Below are 22,827 nucleotides of genomic sequence, written 5' to 3' on the forward strand. Positions count from 1 at the left end.
GGATTACAGGCGTGAGCCACTGCGCCCGGCCTCTGGCTCCATTTCTAATGTTATCTGTGCCTGCCAAAACTTCTAAACCCATGTCGCCAGATATTTTTCTATTTTATCCATCTGCTTACAGAACCATTTCAGATTTGTTCATTCTCTCTGTTGGGACCTAATCATATTAATTTTGGCTCTTATGAGTTCCTCTTTCTTCTGCTTTGAATTTAGTCAAATGTTCTTTTCAACTACTTGAGGGAAAAGCCCACGTCGTTATTTTCAGAAATACCTTATTTCCTGATATTCACATTTAGATCACAGCTTCCCCTAAGGACCACCTGGATTTAATCCCACAAATCTAAGGGGCAGCCTTTTCCTGTATTTGTAAAATTTAGTTTTAAATAGTTCATCCATTCCCATCTACTGGTACTGTTTCATATTTTGTTGCAGTGGAGGAGAGCGCAGTGGAGGAGACCATAGCCTCGGCCTTCAGCCCACCCAGTCCTGGGGCTCCAGGGCCACTGGCTGGGAAGAGGCCACTCCGGGGTACACAAGCCTGGCTCTGCTGTTAAAGCCGACAGCTGGGCTGGGCATGGTGGTTCACATCTGTAATCCCAACAGCCTGCTTCACTCCACCTCTGGCATTCCTGAAACAGCACTGCCAGCCAGGCCATTCCACATGGGACCCCCACTGGAAAAGGCTCTGGGGCTGGGGGAGCAACGCCCATCCCCAAACAACACGGGGCATGAATGAGCCCTGGCTGGGGAGGCCCTGCCTGCATCCAGGGTAGTCAAGCTGCTGGTTCCTTAGCACATGGGGTTCGCTGGGCCACCCAGTGGGGGGACGCACTGTGCGACCACGTGACCCTAGGCCCACGCACCCCTGCGCCTGCTCCTGCACACATAGGGAAGACGGGGAGACCACCTGAGCCTCAACTTACGCATCCCTGCACCTGCTCCTTCGTGCACGGGTTAGACTGTGTGACCACCTGACCCTCGCCCCACACATCCATGCATCCATGCACCTGCTCCTTAGTGCACGGGGAAGACTGCGTGAACAAGTGACCGTCTGCGCCGGCTCCTTCCTGCATGGGAAAGAATGCCTGACCACGTGACCCTCCCCACCCGTCAGTGCACCTGCTCCTGTTGGTGTCCCAGAAGACTGCGTGACCATGTGACCCTCAGCCCATGCATCCTTGAGCCTGCTCATGGTGGTGCATCAGGGAATGCAGCCTGTGCTTCTGGGCTTAGCGGCAGCAAGGAGAGGGGCCTGTGGGCCACAACTGCAATCGCTGACCCTCACCAAACAGGGCTGATGAGTGGAGGGTAGGACCCGGGAGATGGGGAGGGCGTGGCTCTGCTCTGCTCTGCAGTGCTATGAAAACTGCTTGGAGAGGGGGCCTCTGGGAGCCCCAGGTAGGAGGAGGAGCAGTGCTCCTGGTGAAGAGCCCAGGCATCTCCACCGCTCTGCCTTCACTTCACCCAGCTCTGGGCCTGTGCGCTCTTTCTCTGCCAGGCTTGGCCCGCCCACAGGAGCCCAGAGCCCTCGCCAAGGAGAACAGGGCTTGGGAGACTGCTGTGGCTCCTTCCAGAAGCTTCTATGCTCCAGCACCTTCTGCCCACCCTCCTCCACAGGCCTCACCCCTCCATCCAGCCTCAGGCCCACCCACTGGGATCCTTCCTTCCTCATGCCCCCACGCCCTGGTGCAGATGGGTCTGGATGGACTCTGGCCCCCCCGGGAGATGCCAGAATGGCAGAGCTGCAGAGAGAGAAGCTGGCTGGGGCAGCTGCGGCAGCCAAGCCCTCAGCACTGGCGGGGGTGGCCAAGGGAGGTGCTGGGTAGGCAAAGAAATTCTTAGAAAATCCTGGCTAGACCTGAAACTCCCAGAACAATGGCCCTCTAAGGAAAGGGGCCTGGCCATGCGGTCTCCCAGGCAGCGTCGCTGGAGACTCAGGTCGCTAAAGTGGAGGCACTGGGCACAGCCATTCCTTCCCGAGGCAGCTCTGCAGTGTCCACAGAGAGCAGGCGTGCGTTTTCAGACCTGAAGCCACAGGGACACATGGCAGAGAGGGCAGGTGTCTGTTCTCCTCACCTAAGCAAGGTCCAGCACCCTGGCTCAGAGGCTCCCACAGAGGCCCCCTTGGCACCTTCACCAGAGGCAGCAGGGGCAGTGTGCGGCCCAAGACATCACTGTAAGTCATGGACAGGGATAAGCAGGTTGTCACATGGACAAGGCGGGCAGCCGTGGGGAGCCGGAGCAGCCTCCAGGCAGTGTGGCCAGAGGCTGAATGCAGGGAGGCGGAGGGACTCAGACAGGAGAAGATGGACCACACTCTGGGTCACCACAGGTCAGGCCTCCACGTGGCAGCTAACTGGGGAGGACACTGTGGACGCCTGCAGATGCTGAGACCTGCAACCTGACCCTCCTAAGACAAGCTGCTGATGGCTGTGGACCAGCTGTCAACATAGGACCCTGATCACGCTGAGAAATGCCAGTTGGAGGAAGCAATATGGTCACCCTGTGTGTGAGCCATAAATGAGGATTTATAGCATAATCCTATGAGGAACTTTGAAGTCTGAACTATCTGAAAGTTGGCTACGATAGACGAAGGCATCCAGGCAGTGACCTGCCCACATGCATGGAGAGCTTTGGTGCAGACTGCGGCCGCTAAACACCACTTCCCATCAGAAGGCCCAGGGGTCCTCAGCCAGGCTTACTCCAGGTCACGGGTGGGAAATGCAGAAAGGAAGATGGGATAGCAGGCGCAGCCCACATCGGGGAAGCTGGCAGTGGCCTGGCGTGGGGGCTCACGCCTGCAGTCCCAGGAGCATGGTGCAGCCCACATCAGGGAAGCTGGCAGGGGCCTGGCGCAGGCGCTCACACCTGCAGTCCCAGGAGCATGGTGCAGCCCAAATCAAGGAAGCTGGCAGAGGCTCACGTCCTGAGGGCTGGCTCGAGGCCTGCCCAGCTCACACACACTCACGTGGCAGGGGCCCAGCAGCAGCCAACCGAGCCTGGTGCAGGAGCACAGCAGACCGGTGGGAACTGACCCCCTCTGGGTCTAGATGCAACCACCAGCTTCCAGAAAACCCCAGTGAAAACAAGAAGATGCAATAAATCAGAAAATGCAGAGAACTCCACAAAACACAAAACTCCACAAAACACAGCCCAAATCCATTGCAGCAAACAAGGAGGAGCTGGAGGACCTCCACGTGGTCCACACGCACCACAGGCCCGAGGGAGCTCGCTCACCCCTCCACCTTGTGGGGACACAGAGGTGCCATCCATTGCCCGGAGGGGGTCCTTGGCAGACACCGAATCTGCCGGCATCTTGGACTTCAGCCTCCAGAAGAGTGAGAAATCCATGTCTGCTGTTTAGGAGCCACCTTGTCTGTGGTCCTTTGTGACAGCAGCCGCGCCAAGCAGGGCAGGCGCAGTGGGAGTGCACGTGACGCCGGCCTGACCACACACCGTCATTCTCCAGGCTGCGGGCAGGTCCCATGCCCACCTTATTATCACTGCTTTGGTGTTCTGGATTGAATTTTGCCCCCCTTCCCCAATTCCTGTTGATGTTCTGACCCCCAGGGCTCCAGAGCGTGACTGTATCTGGAGATGTGGCCTTTACAGAGGTGATGAAGGTAGACTGAGGTCATCTGGGGGCCCGGAGTCAATCTGCCTGGTGTCCTTATAAGAAGAGGAAATGAGGACACAGACACCCACAGAGGGACAGCCCTGTGAGGACGCAGGGAGAAGGCGCCGTCTGCAAGCCCAGGAGAGGCCTCAGGAAGAACCAGCCCTGCTGCACCTCGGTCTCGGACTCCAGCCTCCAGGATGGTGAGAGAACAATGTCTGTGGTTTAAGCCCTGTCTGAGGCATTTTATTAGGGAAGCCTGAGCTGAGAAAGACATTTGACCTATGTTTGAAATTTCCCATGACAAAAAGTATAAAAGTGATGACTCTTGGTTTAAATGTAAACAAGGCCATCCTAATGTTGGCCTGGAACTCTCTGGAAGTCTCTGAGTGAAGGCACTGGTGGTCACAATGCCCAGGCCCAGGCTCTCTGATGTCAGACAGCTGGCAAACCCCTCCCTCGTCTCTGCCAAGGCCACCAGGGCCCAAAGCAGCCCCAGGCCCCAGCATCGCCCGGCGTTTCACAATCAGTGCTGAACCCAAAGACACGACGGTCTCCAGAGAACATGTGGTCCCTCTCGTGTGCACTCAGACCATCGTGGTGCCCGGCAGGGGAGCTGGTGAGGCCCACCAGGCGCAGTGATGCTGCAGCCCCTCCGAGCCCGCGTGTTGGGGATGTCACACTGCAGTGCCCCAGTCAGTGAGGGGCTTCAATGCACCTGCAACAAGGCAGGGGTGGAAGGGAGGCTGCCCGAAGGACGGGGCCCAGAGACTCGAAGGACGCAGGGCTGCGTCACCCCGCACAGGCGGCCGGGGCAGATGCTCAGTGCCAGCCACTCCCTAGCTCTACAGTTAGCGCAGTGGAGGCAGCTCACAGGAATCCTCCCTCCTGAAGGTGCATCCCGACAGTGCTGCTTTAATTCTGGAGAAAAAATTATCCCGACTCCACAGGATATGTGACAGTGCACTTGCAAATCCACGAAAGAACGTTCACTCCTCCCACGGTGAGAGGGCGAGCGCCAGCACACACGGGCGCCTGCCGTCCAGGGGCTGCTGCCACAGCCACATTCTGGGCTGTCTTTGCTTCTCAGACGCTTCCGATTTGTTCATAGAAACAGAGGGAGACTGTGTTCACAGGGAGAGTGTTCAGTCTACCCCATCTCCGGAGGGCACCAAAAGCACAGACCCGGAGACGCAGAGGAAAGACGCTCCTCTAAAGTGAAGCCGAAGGGAAGGGAGGCACGGGGGTGGGGGCTGCAGGCTGCTCCTGGGAGCCCTATGGGTCAGGGCTGATGCCCCTTACCCCACAGCACACGACCTGGGAGTCCAGGTGCTCCACAGCCGGGGAGGGAGGGAGGTGCTCAGTGGGAACTGGGAAAGGTGGGCTCTGGGGAAGGCGAAACAAAGATTCTGGTAAAACACCTTGCTGCCAAATTAACCTGTGCTGGGCTGGACAGACTGGGAGCGCCCACCCTTTCGGGGAGCCCTGGGAGGCAAAATGAACCCAGCACCCACTCCCTCAGACAGCTTCCTAGCCTTCTGCAACTGGGACCACTAAGGATGGCTGGCTCTCCTGCAGGGGAGAGGGGGCCCAAACCTTCATCGACCCCTATCTGGCAGGGCAGCTGGAGAACAGTGCAGTCCCACTGGGGAGGCCAGGGCTCCTCGGGAAGCGAAGGGAATGGCAGCTTCTGGGGCTGTGCAGTCCTTGAAGGCCACTCCAGGGGCCTGGCCTCAGTCATCTCCAGATCCTCCCAAGAGGCCCTGAGGACAGGGGCACAGGCTTCCCGAAGCAGATTAAAGAGGCGAGAGGCAGAAACTGGAAGACCTCGAGGCTGGTTGGGGGTTGGCAGGACCCCACTGCTCAGGGAGCAATCTTGGTCGCTCTTGTTGTTACTTAGGAATTAATAGAAAGCAAGCTATTTGTAACCTGATTTAGATGAGACACAATGAACAAAAACTGGGAACGAGTGAAGGACCCTGGGTGGTGTGAGGCCCCACACAGCCTTCACAGACTTTCAGCAGACCCACCTGGGAGCACTTCAGATCCTAGGGCCACTCCTGACACGGGCAGGAGGAAAAAAGTATATCTGATTTTACTTCGCTTTCTCCTTTTAGAGAAAGAACAACTTTTTTTTTTTTTTTTTTTTTTTTTTTTTTTTTTTTTTTTTTGAGACGGAGTCTCGCTCTGCCGCCCAGGCTGGAGTGCAGTGGCCAGATCTCAGCTCACTGCAAACTCCGCCTCCCGGGTTTACGCCATTCTCCTGCCTCAGCCTCCCAAGTAGCTGGGACTACAGGCGCCCGCCACCTCGCCCGGCTAGTTTTTTGTATTTTTTTAGTAGAGACGGGGTTTCACCGTGTTAGCCAGGATGGTCTCGATCTCCTGACCTCGTGATCCGCCCGTCTCGGCCTCCCAAAGTGCTGGGATTACAGGCTTGAGCCACCGCGCCCGGCCGAGAAAGAACAACTTTTGAAAGCATAGCAGTTCTCTGAGGCCTCCCACCGGACGGAGCTGGCACTTCCACCAGCAACCACCACCAGCCCGCCCTCGGCATCTGAGAGCTGGCGGGAGCTTCGGGACTCACCCACTCCCGTCCAGCACCCACAGACACATACCAAGCAAGGCAGCGATAGGAAACGCCCTCCTCTTCTGTCTCCCCAGTCACCAAAACACCTTTATTCATGTAACGTGCCTTCTGGTCCAAACCAAACGCTGCATTCAAATATGGAATCAGCGGTCACGCCCACAATCAATTCTCATAGTTACGATACTGAACGCAGACGCGAAACGTGAGAAACTGGCATTGTGAACCATGCCAGGAGCGCAGTGGGCTCTCTCTCCACACACAACCGCTCTTACCTTGGCAGACACGGCCCACACTCCAGGCACTACAGACCCCAGGTGAGACCTGCAGGAGGCGGGAAGGGCTGCCAGGAGCGCAGGCCACATCACCGGGACAGTTTCATCAGGAGGAATATTGGATGCTTAGCGGGTATTCCCATTTCTGTTTGCGTAATTTGCTCATTTATATAAATGTATATACATCTTTTGACAAATTTACGTTGGGTTTCTTTTCTTTTTCTCACCCCTGTGAACACCCATTGTCTCCTTGACCTTAAATTTCGGTGAGGTCGCACTCTGGAGCTCTTCACCCCCACCCCGTGCGACTCCAGGAGGATCTGTGCCTCCCCGCAGGAACCCCTCTCCCCCAGAGCCCATGCTGACTGCTATTTATAAAGCTGTTTCTTCTTTGCTCTCCCACTCAAATCTAAAATTAAATATAGCTTTTCTAAAACTGAACTATTTTTCATTTCAAACCCTCAACCAGCCACACCGCCTCCTGCTGCTGTCATCTCTACTCCACCGTCCTCACAGAATCCTCGGCACGTCGCCTACCCGAGGCTCTCGCCTGCGAGATGACAGTGTGTTCCGTGATTCCCTCTGAATTTGCAAATCGGTCCCGCAGTCCCACAGCGCAGCGATTCCCCTAGACCACTCTATTTACCATTTTCAACCCACTCCAGTCCACGGGCGTCTTATGAGGATGCTGCAGTGTTGAACGGGATCAAAGCCAGTCTGGTCTTGGCCATGTCCTAAACCATGACACCCTGTGACTGGAGAACCCCCATCAACACCCAACCAGCTCCCCCGTGAGCCGGCTTCTGGGATACAGGGAAGGCCCCGGGACCGCTGGCACCAGCGTAGTCACTGGGAGTGGATGGCATCATGCACGTAGCACCCCGGGGTGACACCAATGCCACCTGGGCAGCGGTGCTGCATCTGTGGGACACTGGAGCATGACCTGGACGGCAGGCGGGCCTGGAGGAGCGTGTGGTGTCTCTGGAGCCGAAGCCGCTCTCCGCGGCGTGGGTGAAGCCTGTCTCCCATGGCTTCTGAATGCCCTGGTTAGTCCTGCTTTCTGGAAACAGCCATGGGGGAGCACACGTTCCTCCTGAGGGGCGTCCCACCAGCGTCTGAGGGGCACTGGCTCCGAGAAAACCCTGGGCCCCTAAGACGGCACTGAGGCCCCATATTCTAGCAAGCAGAGACCAGGGAGTCACTGCGGTTACTTGTTCAGGCCCACGCAGGCCTCGCTGTGGATCGCCACGCACAGCACCTCCGACTGCGACCGCACAGCTCCTTACTTACACCTGGGCTCATGGTTGGCTCTGAGGGGTTGGCCTCCCTGGCGAGCCGCTGTTTGTGTGTTCCCGTTACCTAGGTCCTGCAGCAGATGTGGCATCAGAGACCACGTGGCCCCAACCCTCAGGGGGCACCACCTGCTCGCCTCGCTCACCCTACGTGGGGACGTCGCCGGCTCGCCTCATTTGCCCTACGTGGGGACGTCGCCTGCATGCCTCGCTCACTCTATGTGGGGGCATCGCCTGCTCGCCTCACTCACCCTACGTGGGGACGTCGCCTGCATGCCTCGCTCACTCTACGTGGGGACGTCGCCTGCATGCCTCGATCACCCTACGTGGAGATGCACCTGCTTGCCTTGCTCACCCTACGTGGGACGTCACCTGCTCACCTGGCTCACCCTATGTGGAGACATCACCTGTTCACCTCACTCACCCTACGTGGGGACGTCACCTGCTTGCCTCGCTCACCCTACGTGGGGACGTCACCTGCTCGCCTCGCTCACCCTACGTGGGGACGTCACCTGCTCGCCTCGCTCACCCTACACGTGGGGACATCACCTGCTCGCCTCGCTCACCCTACGTGGGGACGTCACATGCTCGCCTCGCTCACCCTACACGTGGGGACGTCACCTGCATGCCTCGCTCACCCTACGTGGGGACGTCACATGCTCGCCTCGCTCACCCTACGTGGGGACGTCACATGCTCACCTCGCTCACCCTACGTGGGGACGTCACCTGTTTATCTCGCTTACCCTACGTGGGGACATCACCTGTTCACCTCACTCACCCTACGTGGAGACGTCACCTGCATGCCTCGCTTACCCTATGTGGGGACGTCACATGCTCACCTCGCTCACCCTACGTGGGGATGCACCTGTACGCCTCACTCACTCTGCCATCAGGACACCACTTGAATTCCTCTCTTGAACGCAGAACTGCTTCCAGCAGACAGGGTCAGAGAACAGCCAGGGGATCCCTAAGTGGAATCAGGCCACTCCAGTCTCTGTTGGCCAGGAACCGAGGCCCTCCAGGACGGAGGCCCATCCAGTAGCCTCATGCATCTGCACAGCAAAGCTGGGCATCGTCCTCTGCTCCCAGATGGTGGCACCCTCCTGCTTGTCACTCAGCAAACAACCCCAAGGAGGAGGCCCCATGGCTGGGGCTGGCTGTGTCGAGCTGCAGCCCCAGCTGTCCCTAAGCACGGAGGCTTTGGGAGGAGCATCACTTCCCGGTCTCAGCGGGTGTCTGGAGGGTGGGCTGGGTCCTACTAAGGCCAGGCAAGGAGGCTCCACCTGGGCAGCCCCACATCACCACCAGGACACAGCAGGTGGCAGAGGGTATATACCACGCTTAGAGCCCTGCTCATTCGCCAGTAGAGCGAGCCCCACGGCTACCCAGACAGGGCTTGGCAGGCACAGTCGTCTGAGCTCCTGTGTGGGGTGCGGCCCCATGAGTGGCAGTGGGGCTATGTGCTGGGTGGTGCCACACAGGCAGGCCCTCCATGCCCCATGTCCAATCAGGAACATATGGAGCCGCTGGGCCGGCCACACCCACCTTCAGAGTCACCGTCAGCTCAGCATCGTCGTCCCACAGAGACTCACACAGCCCCGGCCCAAGAGCAGCCCCACATGAGAGCCTCCCTCTCACTCTATCCCTAAAGCACCCAGTGTCTGTGCTTCTTGTAGAAGCAAGGACCAGAGACCACCCTCCAACATCTGGGGCAAGCACCCTGCAGTCGCCAGAGAAGGCACAGCTTGCTGAAGTGCCCGGGGGGGCCACATCTCAGACTTTTAACCTTGTGTACTACAAATGCAGATTCCTGGACACCTTATAACCTTTGGAATGAGGCTGTGCCCTGTGGGCTGGCTCCCTCGGGCCCCCTGAACTACATATGGCCCAAGCCTTCACCTGGAGTCTTCCTCCCATCAGGGGACTCTGCTGTCTGGACTAAGGGCTCCCTGAAGCCCTGGCACATACCCATGATGCCAGCACAGGGCACGGTGCTCACGCCCTGGTGCTGTTGGTAAGTAACTAGCAAAAAGGTGTGTGAAAGAAAACACGTTTACTCATTCTGCAGACACTTCCTGAGCACCTGCGATGTGCACTCTGGACAAATGGTGTCCAGGTACAGGGAGAACGAGACCGACGGAGACCGCAGCACTGCCTGGCTCAGACGGCACAGGTGCAGCCCGTGTCAAGATGACACGCGCAGGCGTCCAGGTGTGGGCCTGTGGGAAAAGGGTGTGGGGCGGGGGTGCAAGCTCAGCTAAGAAATCAGGAGTAGAGAGTGTAGAGTCCCATGGAGGGAGGGCCCAGGCAGGGTGGTTATGTGAGCATCACAGCCAGTGCCCCAGTTCCCGCTTCAAGATGACCGATGGCAGGCAGGTGCCGGAGCCGCTCCTCTGGTCCCCAGGCTGGCCTCCCGGTCCTGCCCACATGCTCCCCTGGACAGTCCTCATGTCTCCTCACCCGTGAAGCTCTGCTCAAATCCCCCTTCCCTGAAGTTTTTGGGACTCCCAGCCAGAGTTCTGTCCCTCTGGTCCCTACATATGAGGTCCCCCATGTCCAACCTGCAGCCCCACACTCTAGAGGTGAGATTCCACCACAATCCAGGCTGCAGGCTGGGAGGCCCTTCCATCGCTGCCTGGTCACCCCGAGGACTCAGCTCCTGCAGGGCCTGGCTCACGGCAGCTGCTCGCAAGAAGAACACAGGAGGAAAGGGAGCAGAAACTCTGAGAGGTGTAAGCTTCTGGGCTGCACACGTTCCACTGTGGGAACAGGCTAAGCTCCAAAAGCAGAAACTGGCTGCAGATTCCTATTTGGAGGCTGCAGGGACTCGGTTACACTTGACCTATTTCCACAGGCTCTCACCCGTGGGGCAGGACACCTGTGATTACATTTCCTTGGAAGGCAGCTTTCAAGGTATCAAGCTCCCACGTGCAGAAACAGGCCCCGGAGGCGGGAGCCCCAGGAGCAGTGGAGAAGCTCCAATGAGAACAGGGCCAGAAGGGCAGCCCAAGAGCAGGACCCCCACCACCAGCGGCTGGGGAGAGGCTGGAGATGCCAGGGCCCTCCTGGGAGGTACCAGCTTTGTCCTCGAGGCCAAGGGGAGGAGAAGCACAGGAGATGCTGGGGACAAGGGGCCCAGCACAGGCCAGGCACAGGGAGGGCCCAGCCTCATCTGCCCATTGAGCAATATCCAAAAACAACAAACAGGGTCAAAATGCCAGCACTGCAGCCACAGCAGCACGAGGGGCCATCGCAGGTGCACGGGTCTCCCAGCTTCACAAAGCAGAGCCATGCCAAGCACTTGCCGTGAAAGGCAGCCTGTTTCTTAAGTACTGTTCCTTCAACAGGTCATTCCTGAGCCCCAGGCTATGTCCCAGGACACTGGGGGTCTGCTCCACACTGGGGGACTCAAAGTCCAGATGGGGCCCACAGGCGGTAAGGTGAACCAAAGGCCACACCCTGACCGCCAAGGTGCACGTTTTGCACATTTTAATTCCAAGGTTGGGAAAGGATCCGACAACACGGCCAGGCCGAGGTTTGCAGCAGCATTTTGCTCTGTTGGTATCCGAAGACCTCGGGGGCTGGGGACCATGGGCGTGCTGCAGATAGTGACACATCATGGGGGGCTGAGGAGAAGCAGGCTCCTGGGACCATTCCAACAAAAAGGTCCACCCGCGTGCTCCGCCAGGACCCCGCCTTCCATGTCCAGCCAAAACAGGACCGTCACACATACCTCAGAACTGCACCTCCCTCAGGGGACCCTTCCCCAAGGCAGCACACTTCCCATTCAGCCCAGGCCCTGAGACGGACCCTCGGGAGCTGTGGCCCGGGGAAACGCCAATCTCCCCGGATCTCCTGCATGGTCTGAGCAAAAAGAATCCTGAAATTCAAGATCCACGGCATTTCCAGCTGCTTGCATTTGTTTAACAAACATCTCCAGATAGCCCTGGTGCTTTCTGCCTGTAATGAGGCCTTGGTGGAGAGCACCTCCCAAGCCGCCTGTGGTGGGAGCCCCACCCCCAACACATCCTGCATCAGGGGATCCTGCTGTAAGAGTCCCCAGTGTGCCCGGCCCATTGTACTCCGAACTGCCCACAGATATGGGGAGCCCCTCCAGCACATCCTGGCCCAAGCCCTCAAAAGCTGCAGGAGCCCCCAGCCTGCCCTGTACGCCCTGCCCTACACAACCTGCAGATACAGGGACCCCCAGAACATCTTGGCCCAACCCCCTGGCCTGCCCTGTATACCCTGCCCTGCACTATCTACAGATACTGGGACCCTCCCCCACCTCCCACTGCCGCCCGCCCAGAACATCCTGGCCCAAGTCCCGCCCCCTTAGCTGCAGGAGCCCACGGCCTGCCCTGTACACCCTGCTCCACACTACAGGCAGAGACAGGGGGCCCCCCTGGAACATCCTGGTTCACCCCCACTTCCCCGAGCTGCAGGAGTGCCTCTGTCTCCACAATTCTGGGTCTGTGCCACCATCTCCAGGGAGCCCACCAAGCACATCCTGGCCCTGTCCCCGGCTGTGGGAGACCCTCCACCCAGGACATCCTGCTCCCCCCAGCTGCAGGGAGCCCCTGGCTCACCAGTAACGTCTGTGTGGCAAGGCTGAACCCTGGTGCCGGCTACTGGGTAGAACGGGAGTGGGCAGGGGAATGGGCCCTGGCAAGTATGTCCACTCCTCTGAGTGCAGGGAGGGACGGAGGTGACCAGCCTGATGTGCAGCTGTGGACAGAGGGGGAGGGCTGCTGGGGGCTGGAGGCCACTGCCCGGTGGCAGCTGTGGGAGAGGTAGAAATGACCTGGACGGCTCTAAGGTGAGGGACAGGAGAGCCCACTCTACAGAGACTCCCCCACAGGCACGGGCGCCGCGTGGTCCTGGGGCCACGGACTGGGCAAAGACAACCTGGCACAGGGACAGGTCGGGTCGAGTCTGGGATGTGCTGAGCTTGGTGGACCCACGGGATCCATGAGGATGTCACAGTGATGACTCACATGGCACAGAGGTGACCATGACCCTGCCCTGATGGGGGCAATGACTCGCTGCTGCAGAAAGGTGGATCTGACCCCTCTGGGGGAGCCTAGGAGAGCAAAGGGACTCCACTCTAAGGAGCCCAGGCATGCCATGTCTCATCCACGCCTGCCCAGCCTGGTGGCATCCCCGCTGTCTGTGCTTGGACACCAGCCCTCCCCGGCTCCAGGGCCCTGGCCCTCCAGTACCTTGGCCCAGCCTTGGTTCTACCCCAAGGGTTTTAAAACATTTAGAACTGGGAGACTGTTTTCTTTCTTTCCTTTTTTTTTTTTTAAAGCTTGTATGTGGCAAATACCTTCTTTTAAGAGGAAATAACTCACTCCTCTGGCTCTAAGCGGGAAGTGTGAAATTCAAGAGTAAAATCAAGGTTTGGAAAAGGCTGCTGTCCCCAGGTACCAGCCCCACCCCGGCAGTGCCTCCCCACACAGGGGACAAGGGGACAGGGGACAAGATTGGAGGGCCACCAACCAAGCAGAGGAAAGACCGCACTGAGGGAAGCTGGGAGCTGACTGTGGTATAAGTTCAAGAATAGCCCTCGGCCGGGCGCGGTGGCTCAAGCCTGTAATCCCAGCACTTTGGGAGGCCGAGACGGGCGGATCATGAGGTCAGGAGATCGAGACCATCCTGGCTAACACGGTGAAACCCCGTCTCTACTAAAAAATACAAAAAACTAGCCGGGCGAGGTGGTGGCGCCTGTAGTCCCAGCTACTCAGGAGGCTGAGGCAGGAGAATGGCGGGAACCCGGGAGGCGGAGCTTGCAGTGAGCTGAGATCTGGCCACTGCACTCCAGCCTGGGTGACAGAGCAAGACTCCGTCTCAAAAAAAAAAAAAAAAAAAAAAAAAGAAAAAAAGAATAGCCCTCACCTTTAACACACTAAGCTCACACTGCTGGAACACAGCTGAGAAGCCAGGGATGCGCTGGTTTTAATACAATAAGTATCCCTCAGGGTTGCAGAAGGACGTGGGTTTCAGAGGGACAAACACTGATCACATTAGAAAATAGTGTTATTTCCAAACACAAGCCTAGCATCATGCTTTTTTCCCTGGGCTCATTTTCAAAACGATTCACACCTAGACTAAAGGTTTACACTGGCAATGCTGGAAACAGTCACTGGGAACAGTAAGCATGCCCCAGCACCCACAGGAGGCCCACAGGACTCGGAGGGGATGGCGGTGACCCCTGGCCATTCTGAGAACCATGGTACTTTTGTCATGGGCCGCGTGGGGATGAGGGCCCTAGAAACAGGAAGAGGAAGGTCAGGAGGGCTCCTCCTGCGGTCTCTGTGTCAGAGGCAGGGACATGGCTTAGCAAGACGGGTGACCTTGTGAAAGCCTAGCTTGGACACTCCCAACCAGTCATGCCCAAGCAGCACAGCCCAGGACGACTTCTTAGACAAGAGCGGTGAGAGGGAGCCACATTCTCCACCGCCTGGGCCCTCCCAGCACTCGAGGGCGCTCTGCCTGTGCGGGCACAGGAGGCACCGGGCATGGGCCAGACACCCAGCAAGTGTGGTAGTCGAGTCCCACACCCGGCTCCTGCAGCAGGTCTCCTGAGTGGCCACTTTTTCAGGCACAAAATCCTAACAGTTTTATATGAGAAACAAATAATTCAACTGCAAAAAAATACCAATGTTAGGAAGAAATTATTTAAATGAAATGGAAGCAAGTAGTGACCACAGCTTGACATTTTCTAAAGACTACAGTTCATATAGGAACAGAGGGGACGTGTGAAATTCAAGAGTAAAATCAAGGTTTGAAAAAGGCCGCTGTTCCCAGACAGGAGCCTCCACCCCTGCCAGTGCCTCCCCACACAGGGGACAAGGGGACGAGAGGATGAGGTCGGAGGGCTCAAGAGAGCTGCATCTGGAACACACTCTGAAGGCAGTTGTGGGCCGCCTGCCGCCTCTTATTAAAGAAAGTGGACATCAGAGAGGAAGCGTTTGCGAAGTCTGGTGACAGCTCACACGGACTAATGCACAAGTGAACCACGGGGCTGACGGACGCCTCGAGGTTCCCACCCCACTCAGAGCACGGCCCTACAGCCTCTCTCAAGCCTACCCACTCCTGAACCTGGGTCCCACAGGGCGGGGGATGTGCCGTGGCCCCATGCATGGGATGAAGGGCTTGGGCTGGGTGACTGGCTGGACGCCTTCCAGGGAAAAGGCAATGCGTGGTTTAAAGTGGGAAAAAAAAACACACAGCTGCAAAAAAAGAGAAAAATATAAGACAGAGCTGATGTCTTATCCCAGGTTTTTTGTCCCGGGCATAGTAAAAACTTAAAATGCACCTGCTGCGGCCAGCACCGACCACAGCTGTGAACAGCAAGCAGAGATAGGAGCAGAACCCACGTGGCCCCGTGTTCCAGTGCAAGGAAGGAACAGGCCCCCAGCATCGATGATGATAGGGGGCCAGCCCCAGGCAAGAGGCCAACATCATTCTGAAATGTATAAAAACATGTGCTCCTTTAGAGTTCCGGAGCCACGACCACAGGCAGCAAAGCAGGCACCCTGGGTGTCATCTCCTGTCTGGGAATGGGAAGGTGCCACCTCACTTGTCTGAGAAGCGAACTGTGCCTGCAGGAAGTGCGCAGAGCAGGCGTGGGGGAAGAAAGCACCTCCCATGGCTCACGCCAGCCTCTTGTCCTGAAACAGACCCAGAAGCTGCAGAGTTTTAACAGATGAGCGCTGACAAAATAAAGATAAAGGACTCTTTCTCACGATGAAACAGGAGTGCCAAGACAGTATCCATTTAACACGAGCTTTGGGCCACGATCACAGGCTTCCGCCTGAAACTGATGGTGCTTTGCTGTCAGCTGTAAAACAAAACTATGTGTGTGCGTTTCTGTGTCTATGTGGGTATGCTTATGTGGATGTCTGTGTACACTTGCATGTATATGCGTGTGTATGCACTCACATGTATGTGTGAGTGCGTGTGTGTACACACATATTCTCATACACACTCATATTAGAAATCCAAGTTTTAGGACAGAATACTATAAAAAATGAAAAGTAAAGTCTTTTCCAATTTTGAATCCCCTTTCCCATTCTGCCAAGTTAACCACAACTGTTTCATGAGTGCATCATTCAGCAAATTAGACAGGATTACAGGAACGCTCTCGATGACTTTGAGAAAAAAAGCCAGTTCTCTAAGATCAGGGCTCCTTGTGAGGTCAGGGCAGGCATCCATGCTAAGACAGCCCATGCTGCCCTCCCTGTCTGGGAGACGGCATAGCACCTGGGCTTCTGTGTCCTCACCTGTGCTTCCTGGGGCGAAGGATGACAGTGACCAGAGGCGAGGATACGGGAAAATGATCCCTGGGCCTCTACTGGACCAGAACAGTTTGGCACCATCACACCCAGCTCATCAGAAGGCAGCTGGGGGCCACGGGCCTGGCACCGTCTCCAAGGCCTCTGAGGCATCCAGGGAGGGAACAGGCCCTGTACAGCCCTGGCCTTCTCCACCCTCCCCAAGGGACAGGCACTCTCCTGCACATCCTCCACAGGGTGTGGCTGCCCTGTGCTCCCACCGGGTACGCTGCCCAGGGCTCCTTGGGCCACCCCACCCCTCCACACCCACTGCCCAGCACTGGGGCTGAGCCAAGAGCTGGTCTTACTGAATCCAGGCAGGCAGCACCCGGGGACCCCGTGGGCAGCAGGAGTAGCTCAGAGAAGCTTGAGGAACCTCCATCCCTGTGCATGTGTGCCTGGAGGGCACCAAGGGTCAAGAACAAACGACAAACACAGCCATCCACATGAGGAACCTGGCAAGGTGTGCGGGCACAAGATTTCCTGCTCGGGAGTGGCCACACTGGACTCAGGGGCGAGGCTGAGAGGGCAGAGTCCTGCTCCTGAGTTTGTTTTAAAAAATCACAACTCAGGCGTTTGTATAAAAATGTGGAGAAAAAGATGGCCCACTTTTGGGTAAATTCCATGCAGGGCCACCAGGCAGGGAGGGGCAAAATCTGTCCCTGGACTCAACCCTCATCATAATCCTCTCTGTGGATTAGCCAGCATGGGCAGGCGGGCACCCAGCAGCCTCCTCCACTCTGAGACAGTCACGCACGTCCAAGGACTCTGATACGAGGTGTACAGGAAGGCGTTATGCTTTCCAGAATGTAAGTTCTTGCCGACTCTGGTTCTGAGCAGCAGAGACTTTAGAAATGGGGAAAATGCATCAGAACCAGGGTGGGAAATACTCACACCCACAGCCTCCAAGGAAAGTACCGAGAAAACCCTGGGTGATAGAAAACCACTCACCACTCCAAAACAATACATGAATGTGTGACTATGAAGAACTTCAGCTGAATTCACCAAGATCCTACAATATACTATTCACTGCTCTCTACTGAATCTATATCCTTGCTTTAGCCCGGGATTAAAACATTGCACGTATTACAGACCCTGATGGCTTTGATACCTCTTTTCAGATCTTAATTTGCTGTTTTCTGTCCAAAGAGGTAGTTAAGCTCCTCATTAAATCTGTAGTTAAATGACAGATGGGCTGGCTGGGGAGGTGTCCCCGCATGGTGCTAATCCCAGCAGCCCCTCCCAGGTGGCAAATGCTCACAGGTAAATGCAGGTACTCACTGGTTTATCTCCACTGGGAACTTAGCTGGGTTCCTGAGGGTTCTTGAGTGTGTCAGTCACTACTGGACTCATTTCTTTCTTTGGGGAAGAAGGCCTCTCTTGGCTTGAAAAATAGGCTATTTCACTCTGTGGAAACTTTACAAGAATATATGATATAAAGGTAAAAGCTTTGCAACGCAATGCTTGGTGAAAATCAAAATGTTTCGAGAACATTTACAAACTATACCCTTGAGCCACACATTGCAGACATCCAGCAGAAACAACTGGATGTACAAACACACCCAGTTACTCAGATGGGGCCTCTGAAGTGACAACGAAGCAAAATCCCCTCTGTCAGGGGCCCCAACACCTAAAGCCAGGACCTCTGCCTGGCTTCGGCCCAAGGGAGAACAGCTGCCCGAAGCCTTCAATCTTGGGACCAGGAGCCTCTCGATGATCCCCTGTCCAAGAGCCACTGGGAGCAGCTTGCACCCTGAGGTCTCGGAGAGGAAAGCAGGCCCAGGGGCTGGGCACTCTGGCTCTGTCCTGACATCTGTACCTACCCATGAGAGTCTCTGCCCTGCTTCTCGCCAGGGCAGTGGGTGCACACTTTTGGACAGAACACACCTCAACAGGGGGCTGCAACTATGACAGGGATGACAAAGTAGCCTCTGGGGACCTCCAGGGAGAAGTGGCTTGATGTTTCCCCCAGGGAGTCAGGAGGGAGTAGGAAAGGCAGGAAGAGAGAACATGCCTGATGCAGGCAGAGCTGGGGCAGAAGCAGGGCTGGGAAAGCCCTGGAAACCACAGCAGGGGTTCAAATTTCATCGGGGCGTCAGGGCTGAGGGCTTCCGAGCAGCAGAGAGCAGGAGGAAAAAAGTCTGCTGGGAAGGTACACCAGGCAGAGAGCCTGGTGGCTGGGTGGGGATGAGGACTGAAGAGGAGGAATGCTTGAGGGGCACAAAATGAGCGACCGTGTCCCAAGCCCTCCTTTGAGGGGCACAGCACACGGCAGCTGACAGCATGTGGCAGAGGGAGGGCCAGGCAGAGCGGTGGCCGAGGGGTCAGCACCGCCCCAGCCCGAGTCCAGCTGCGACACACACGGAGCCGGGGTGGCGGGGGCGGGGGGGGCGGCGAAGGGCCTGGGAGCCAAGCTGGGGATGACTTCACCCTGTGGGTCACCGGGAGAGGCGGCACCATCGGGCTCTCCTGCTCCCCGTCCCCTTCCATACCCTGAGGACCAGCCGCATCAAGGGGCTTTGAGCTAAAGCAGGCGTCCTGGGAAAATGACAACCTCAAACTGGCGTCAGTAACTTTTCACTTTAGTGTTCTTTCAGATAAAGTACTTTATGCATGAACACATCTCCACCTTCCCGGAAACTGTATTCTCACAATTGGAAGTGTGCTCCCTAGAAACCGGACAGCCCCATAGGCCCCGAAGCGGTGCTTGCTTGTAGTAATTATTGTGGAGTCAAAAGTAAGGTCCTCTTGAGAGTGGATCTCAGGCAACTGCAAACCCAGCTGGCAGCCAGGTAGCGGGAAAAGCCAGGCTAAGCCAGCACATCTCCGGTGCAGTTTCCGGCAGCGAGCGGCCCCTCCCCACGACGCCCCCGGGTCTCCCCTCACCACTGTCCGATCGCAAGATCTCAGCAAACCGTTCCCTCCCACGTGGCAGCCCAGGTTGCATAAAGTTGATTCTGGTCACAGACCAGCCCCGAGAAAGCATCCCTTACAACAGGAGCGAAGCATGCACCCCAGAAGGCAACGTGCGGCCGCAGAGCAGGGGCACCCGTGCGCCTGCAGGGGACCCGCACCGCCTGCGCGCCCCGTCCCGGGCACCACCAGGCCCCGCACACGAGGCTCACCCAGCGCCGCGGTCCCCTCCAGCCCGCGGGCCGCGTCCAGGGAAAGCCGCTCCGGAGTCCCCGGGCTGCGCGCAGGGCCTGCCAGGGCGGGCGGGGCCCGGACCAGGGACGAGCGCGGGGACCGGCGATGCAGGTCCAGGCTCCCCCGGGGCCCGAGGTCGGAATTCTGGGAGGCAGAGAAAGGGTTGTGGGCCCGGTTCAAGGTGCGGGGGCCTGGGGGGAGGAGCAGGACGCGGGGCGGGGATCGGAAGCGGGGACCCCGAGGAAGGCGTTGAGGGACCAGGATGCGCGTGTGGGCGGCGGGAAGCCGGCGCAGGGACCGAGGCATAGGGTGCGGGCGGCGGGGACGCGGGCTGAGGGGCGGCAGCGGGGAGAGAAGGCGCCGCCACTCGCAGGGCCGCGCCGCGCCCCAGGCCCCCTCCCCGGCCCCTCCTCCGCCGCGCCTCCCTGGTCCCCGCATCCCTGGCGTCCGCGCCAGCTCCTGGGGCCGCGCGCCCGGGGCACCCACCTGGGCCTTCTGCAGGGCGCTGAGGCGCAGCTCGTGCACGAAGGGGTTCCGCCCCGGGGGCGCCAGCAGCCGACCATCGCCGGCCCCTGCGCTGGAAGCAGGGGCGGCCCGGGGTCCGCATCCCCGCAACCTCATGGCTGCGCCGTCCCGCCGCTAGCGCAGCCGATCTGCCTGGGGCGCCGAGCGGGGCCGCGGCTGGCTGGGCGCGGGTCTCCGGGCGCGAGCCGAGGATGCGCGGCGGCTGGAGCGGGCCGGGCGCGCAGGCGCGGGAGGTGACGTGGGCGGGGCGGGGGCGCCGGCCGGGGCGGGGCAGGGGCGGGGCGTTCCTGGAAGCCTCGCCTCCCGCCGGCCGGCAGGGGCGGCACCAGCGTGAGTTCCGCGCCCTGGAGGGTCTTCTGGGGTCGGTGGGGGGCCTGGGCCGTGGGAGGCCGGTAGCGCCTCCTGCAGCCACTGGCGCACAGGGATTCCCGGCGGGGTCTGCGCCGGGAGAAAGGGAGGTCTCCGGGGCCCGCGAGGCTGCCACGTCGTCCCCTTCCGCCGCTCGGCCCGCCTGCTCGCGTGGACGGAGGAAGGGGCGGGCACGCGTCCAGCTTGCGCGCAAGGCGGGCCAGGCCCTGGGTGCCGAGCCCCGGGCTGTACCGGCCAAGGCCCCGCCATTCTTCTTATTCATCGTGCTCCTAGCTCGCACCGGCGACCCTGGAAGCTGCCCCGGGCTGAGGGAGGTTCTTCAGCCACGCCTCAGCCCTGGCGACTCCCGCCTGGGGGCCACTCGACCTTAGGACCCCCCAGACCTCAGGACCCCTCAGAACTGAGGAACCCCCAGACCTCAGGATCCCCTCAGATCTCAGGACTCCTCAGGCCTCAGGACCCCCTCAGACCTCAGGACCCCTCAGATCTCAGGACCCCTCAGGCCTCAGGACCCCTCCGATCTCAGGACCTCCCAGGCCTCAGGCCCTGCAGGGATGGCCCAGGCAGGAGGTGCACACAGGGGCCCTGACTGTCCGTGCTGGTTCTGCAGGGGCTGCGATGGGATCCCAGCGCTTTCCCACCCGTAACTCCTCTGGCTCGGGCATTGCCTCTGGTGCTCGGGAGCCTTGTAAGGAGCCCCAGGGTGGGGCCCATAGTTAGCCGGGGCGAGAGTGGGATGGGCTCCTGCCTCCGGGTGAACACGCATGGATTTAAGAACCCACGCAGGCGTTCGGTCACAGTGCTCACGGCTTCCTCACCCCGGCTGGCACTGTTGGTTCCTGCACGGCCACTGGACCTCACCCAGACAAAGCCGGTTTGGGTCACCTGGCCAAACCCCAAGGGTTCTGGCTCCTGGGGATGTCACTGCTGTGCAGGCCTCAGCTGGGCCCCATCCTCAACAGATGCCAGGGAGTGCCCCGATCCCTCCGATGACCCTGCCTGCGCCCTTGTGGACCTCATAGTGCAGTGGGCAGGCAGAGACCCTTCTGTGTCTGAGACCTGGGTGAGGGCCAGGGGTCTGTGCTATCCACATAACATACAGAGAGAAGGCCCTGGCAGGCCAGACCCGCTGCCTGGCCTTGTTCCTGCCCCGTAAGAGTCCCAGCCTATGCCTAGCAGCAGCACCTGTCCCAAGTGCCACACCCACAGAGATGGGATGAGCTCTGTGGCTCCACCACCAGCGTTGCACCCACCTCCTGGGCTGTTAGTGGCCACTTGCTCTGATCCCCAAAACCAGAACCCAGCACCCGAGGCCACGCAAGGCTCCTCACAGAACTGATCATCAAGAAAGCCCAGGACACAAAGCCTGCCAGCCACAGGGCAGCACCTGTACCCCAGCGATCCAGGCGGCCCCACCTGCTGCCTGAGTGCTCTGGAGAGGAGGGGTCCTAGGGTGTCCCAGTCCTGGGATGAGAGCAGCCTCAGCACCAGGCTTGGAGAGCCATGAAAGTGGGGTCCTTCCAGAAGCACAGGGCAGGAAGTGGTGTGTGGTGGAGGGGAAGCCTGCTGGAGATGGTGTGGAGCCAGATTCAATGGGGAGAGCTGCCAGAGAGTCATGGCTGTGTCCCCAGAAGCAGCACAAGTCCTAACCCACAGCACCTGTGGCCGCGACCTTATTTGGAAACAGTGTCTTTGCACATGATCAGGTTAAGAGGAAGTCATTAGGGTGGGCCCTAGTCTGAAATGGCTTGTGTCCCTATACAGAGGGAGATTCGGTCTCAGAGACAGACACAGAGAGAGCTCCACGGGAAGGCCGGGGTTCTGCTGCTACAGGCAAGCAGCTCCCAGGAGCTGGACAGCCCTGGGGCAGGTCCTCTCTAGTGGCCTTAGAGGGAGCCTAGCCCTGGGGCACCATGATCACAGGCTTCTGACCTCCAGACTGGGAGAGAATAAATTTTTTCAGCTTTAACCTGCAGAGTGCAAAGTGAGTCGGACCCCAGGGAAGGAGGTGGGGAGACTGGGGGAAGAACCTCATACTGCCCCACAATCTAAGCAGGGTCGGCAGGCTGTCCTTGAGCCAAGGTCAGTGGAAAGAGGAGTCCCTGTCCCAGCAGAGGTCTTTGGTGGAGCCACTATGGGTAGCGTGACCTTAGTGGATCCTTGGGTCACTGAGGCACCATTTGGAGGAGGCCCAGAGGCCCAGATCTGGGGTCAGTACACAAGGGGGCACAGCTGGGAGGGTGGGTGAGACAGGGCCAAGGGCAGAGCAGAGCAGGGGGCAGGACTGGGGCACACTCTTCCTCACCAAGCAGAACCCAAGGAGGCCCCAGAGAGCAGCCAAGGAGCAGAGGGCCCCCAGAAGGGCTAAGTCCACAGAACTGCCCCTTGTAGGAGGACTGGCCAGGAGAGAACTGGGAAGGCCGGGCAGTGGTAGTAGCAAGCGGTGGAGACTACCACCCTGCAGGGTGCTGTGAAGTGGACAGGAGTTACAGAGCTTCTTTCCCAGCTACCCGAGAAAGGAGGAAGCGTGAAGGGCAGGAGGAGGAAGGTGGAGGCTTGGCGGGAGGCTGGGTTCCAGGGCAGCAGCTCAAGGAAGGGGCCCAGGACATGTTCCTGGGTGGAAGGCAACAGGCCAGCCTCACAGGAGATGTTGAAAACCTTTATGAGAGGGGGTGTGATG

The 22,827-nt window shown here is 58.6% G+C and overlaps 1 protein-coding gene and 1 long non-coding RNA gene across 3 annotated transcripts in view; one reads left to right on the forward strand and one right to left on the reverse strand.

Moving 5' to 3' along the window:
• The window catches only part of LPCAT1 (lysophosphatidylcholine acyltransferase 1), a 62,225-nt gene extending 42,223 nt beyond the window's left edge, over positions 1 to 20,002 (reverse strand). The window contains exon 1 of the mRNA XM_030927125.1: positions 19,740 to 20,002. Coding sequence (XP_030782985.1) covers positions 19,740 to 19,874 — 135 coding nt within the window. The 5' untranslated portion in view covers positions 19,875 to 20,002. The remainder of the gene's footprint in view (positions 1 to 19,739) is intronic.
• A 1,930-nt stretch (positions 20,003 to 21,932) lies between these two features.
• The window catches only part of LOC115896445, a 30,174-nt gene continuing 29,279 nt past the window's right edge, over positions 21,933 to 22,827 (forward strand). For both annotated transcript variants that reach the window (XR_004056322.1, XR_004056321.1), the window contains exon 1: positions 21,933 to 22,131. This is a non-coding gene — a long non-coding RNA (uncharacterized LOC115896445). The remainder of the gene's footprint in view (positions 22,132 to 22,827) is intronic.

Source organism: Rhinopithecus roxellana, chromosome 3 (genome assembly GCF_007565055.1).
Source record: "Rhinopithecus roxellana isolate Shanxi Qingling chromosome 3, ASM756505v1, whole genome shotgun sequence".
Classification (NCBI taxonomy): domain Eukaryota; kingdom Metazoa; phylum Chordata; class Mammalia; order Primates; family Cercopithecidae; genus Rhinopithecus; species Rhinopithecus roxellana.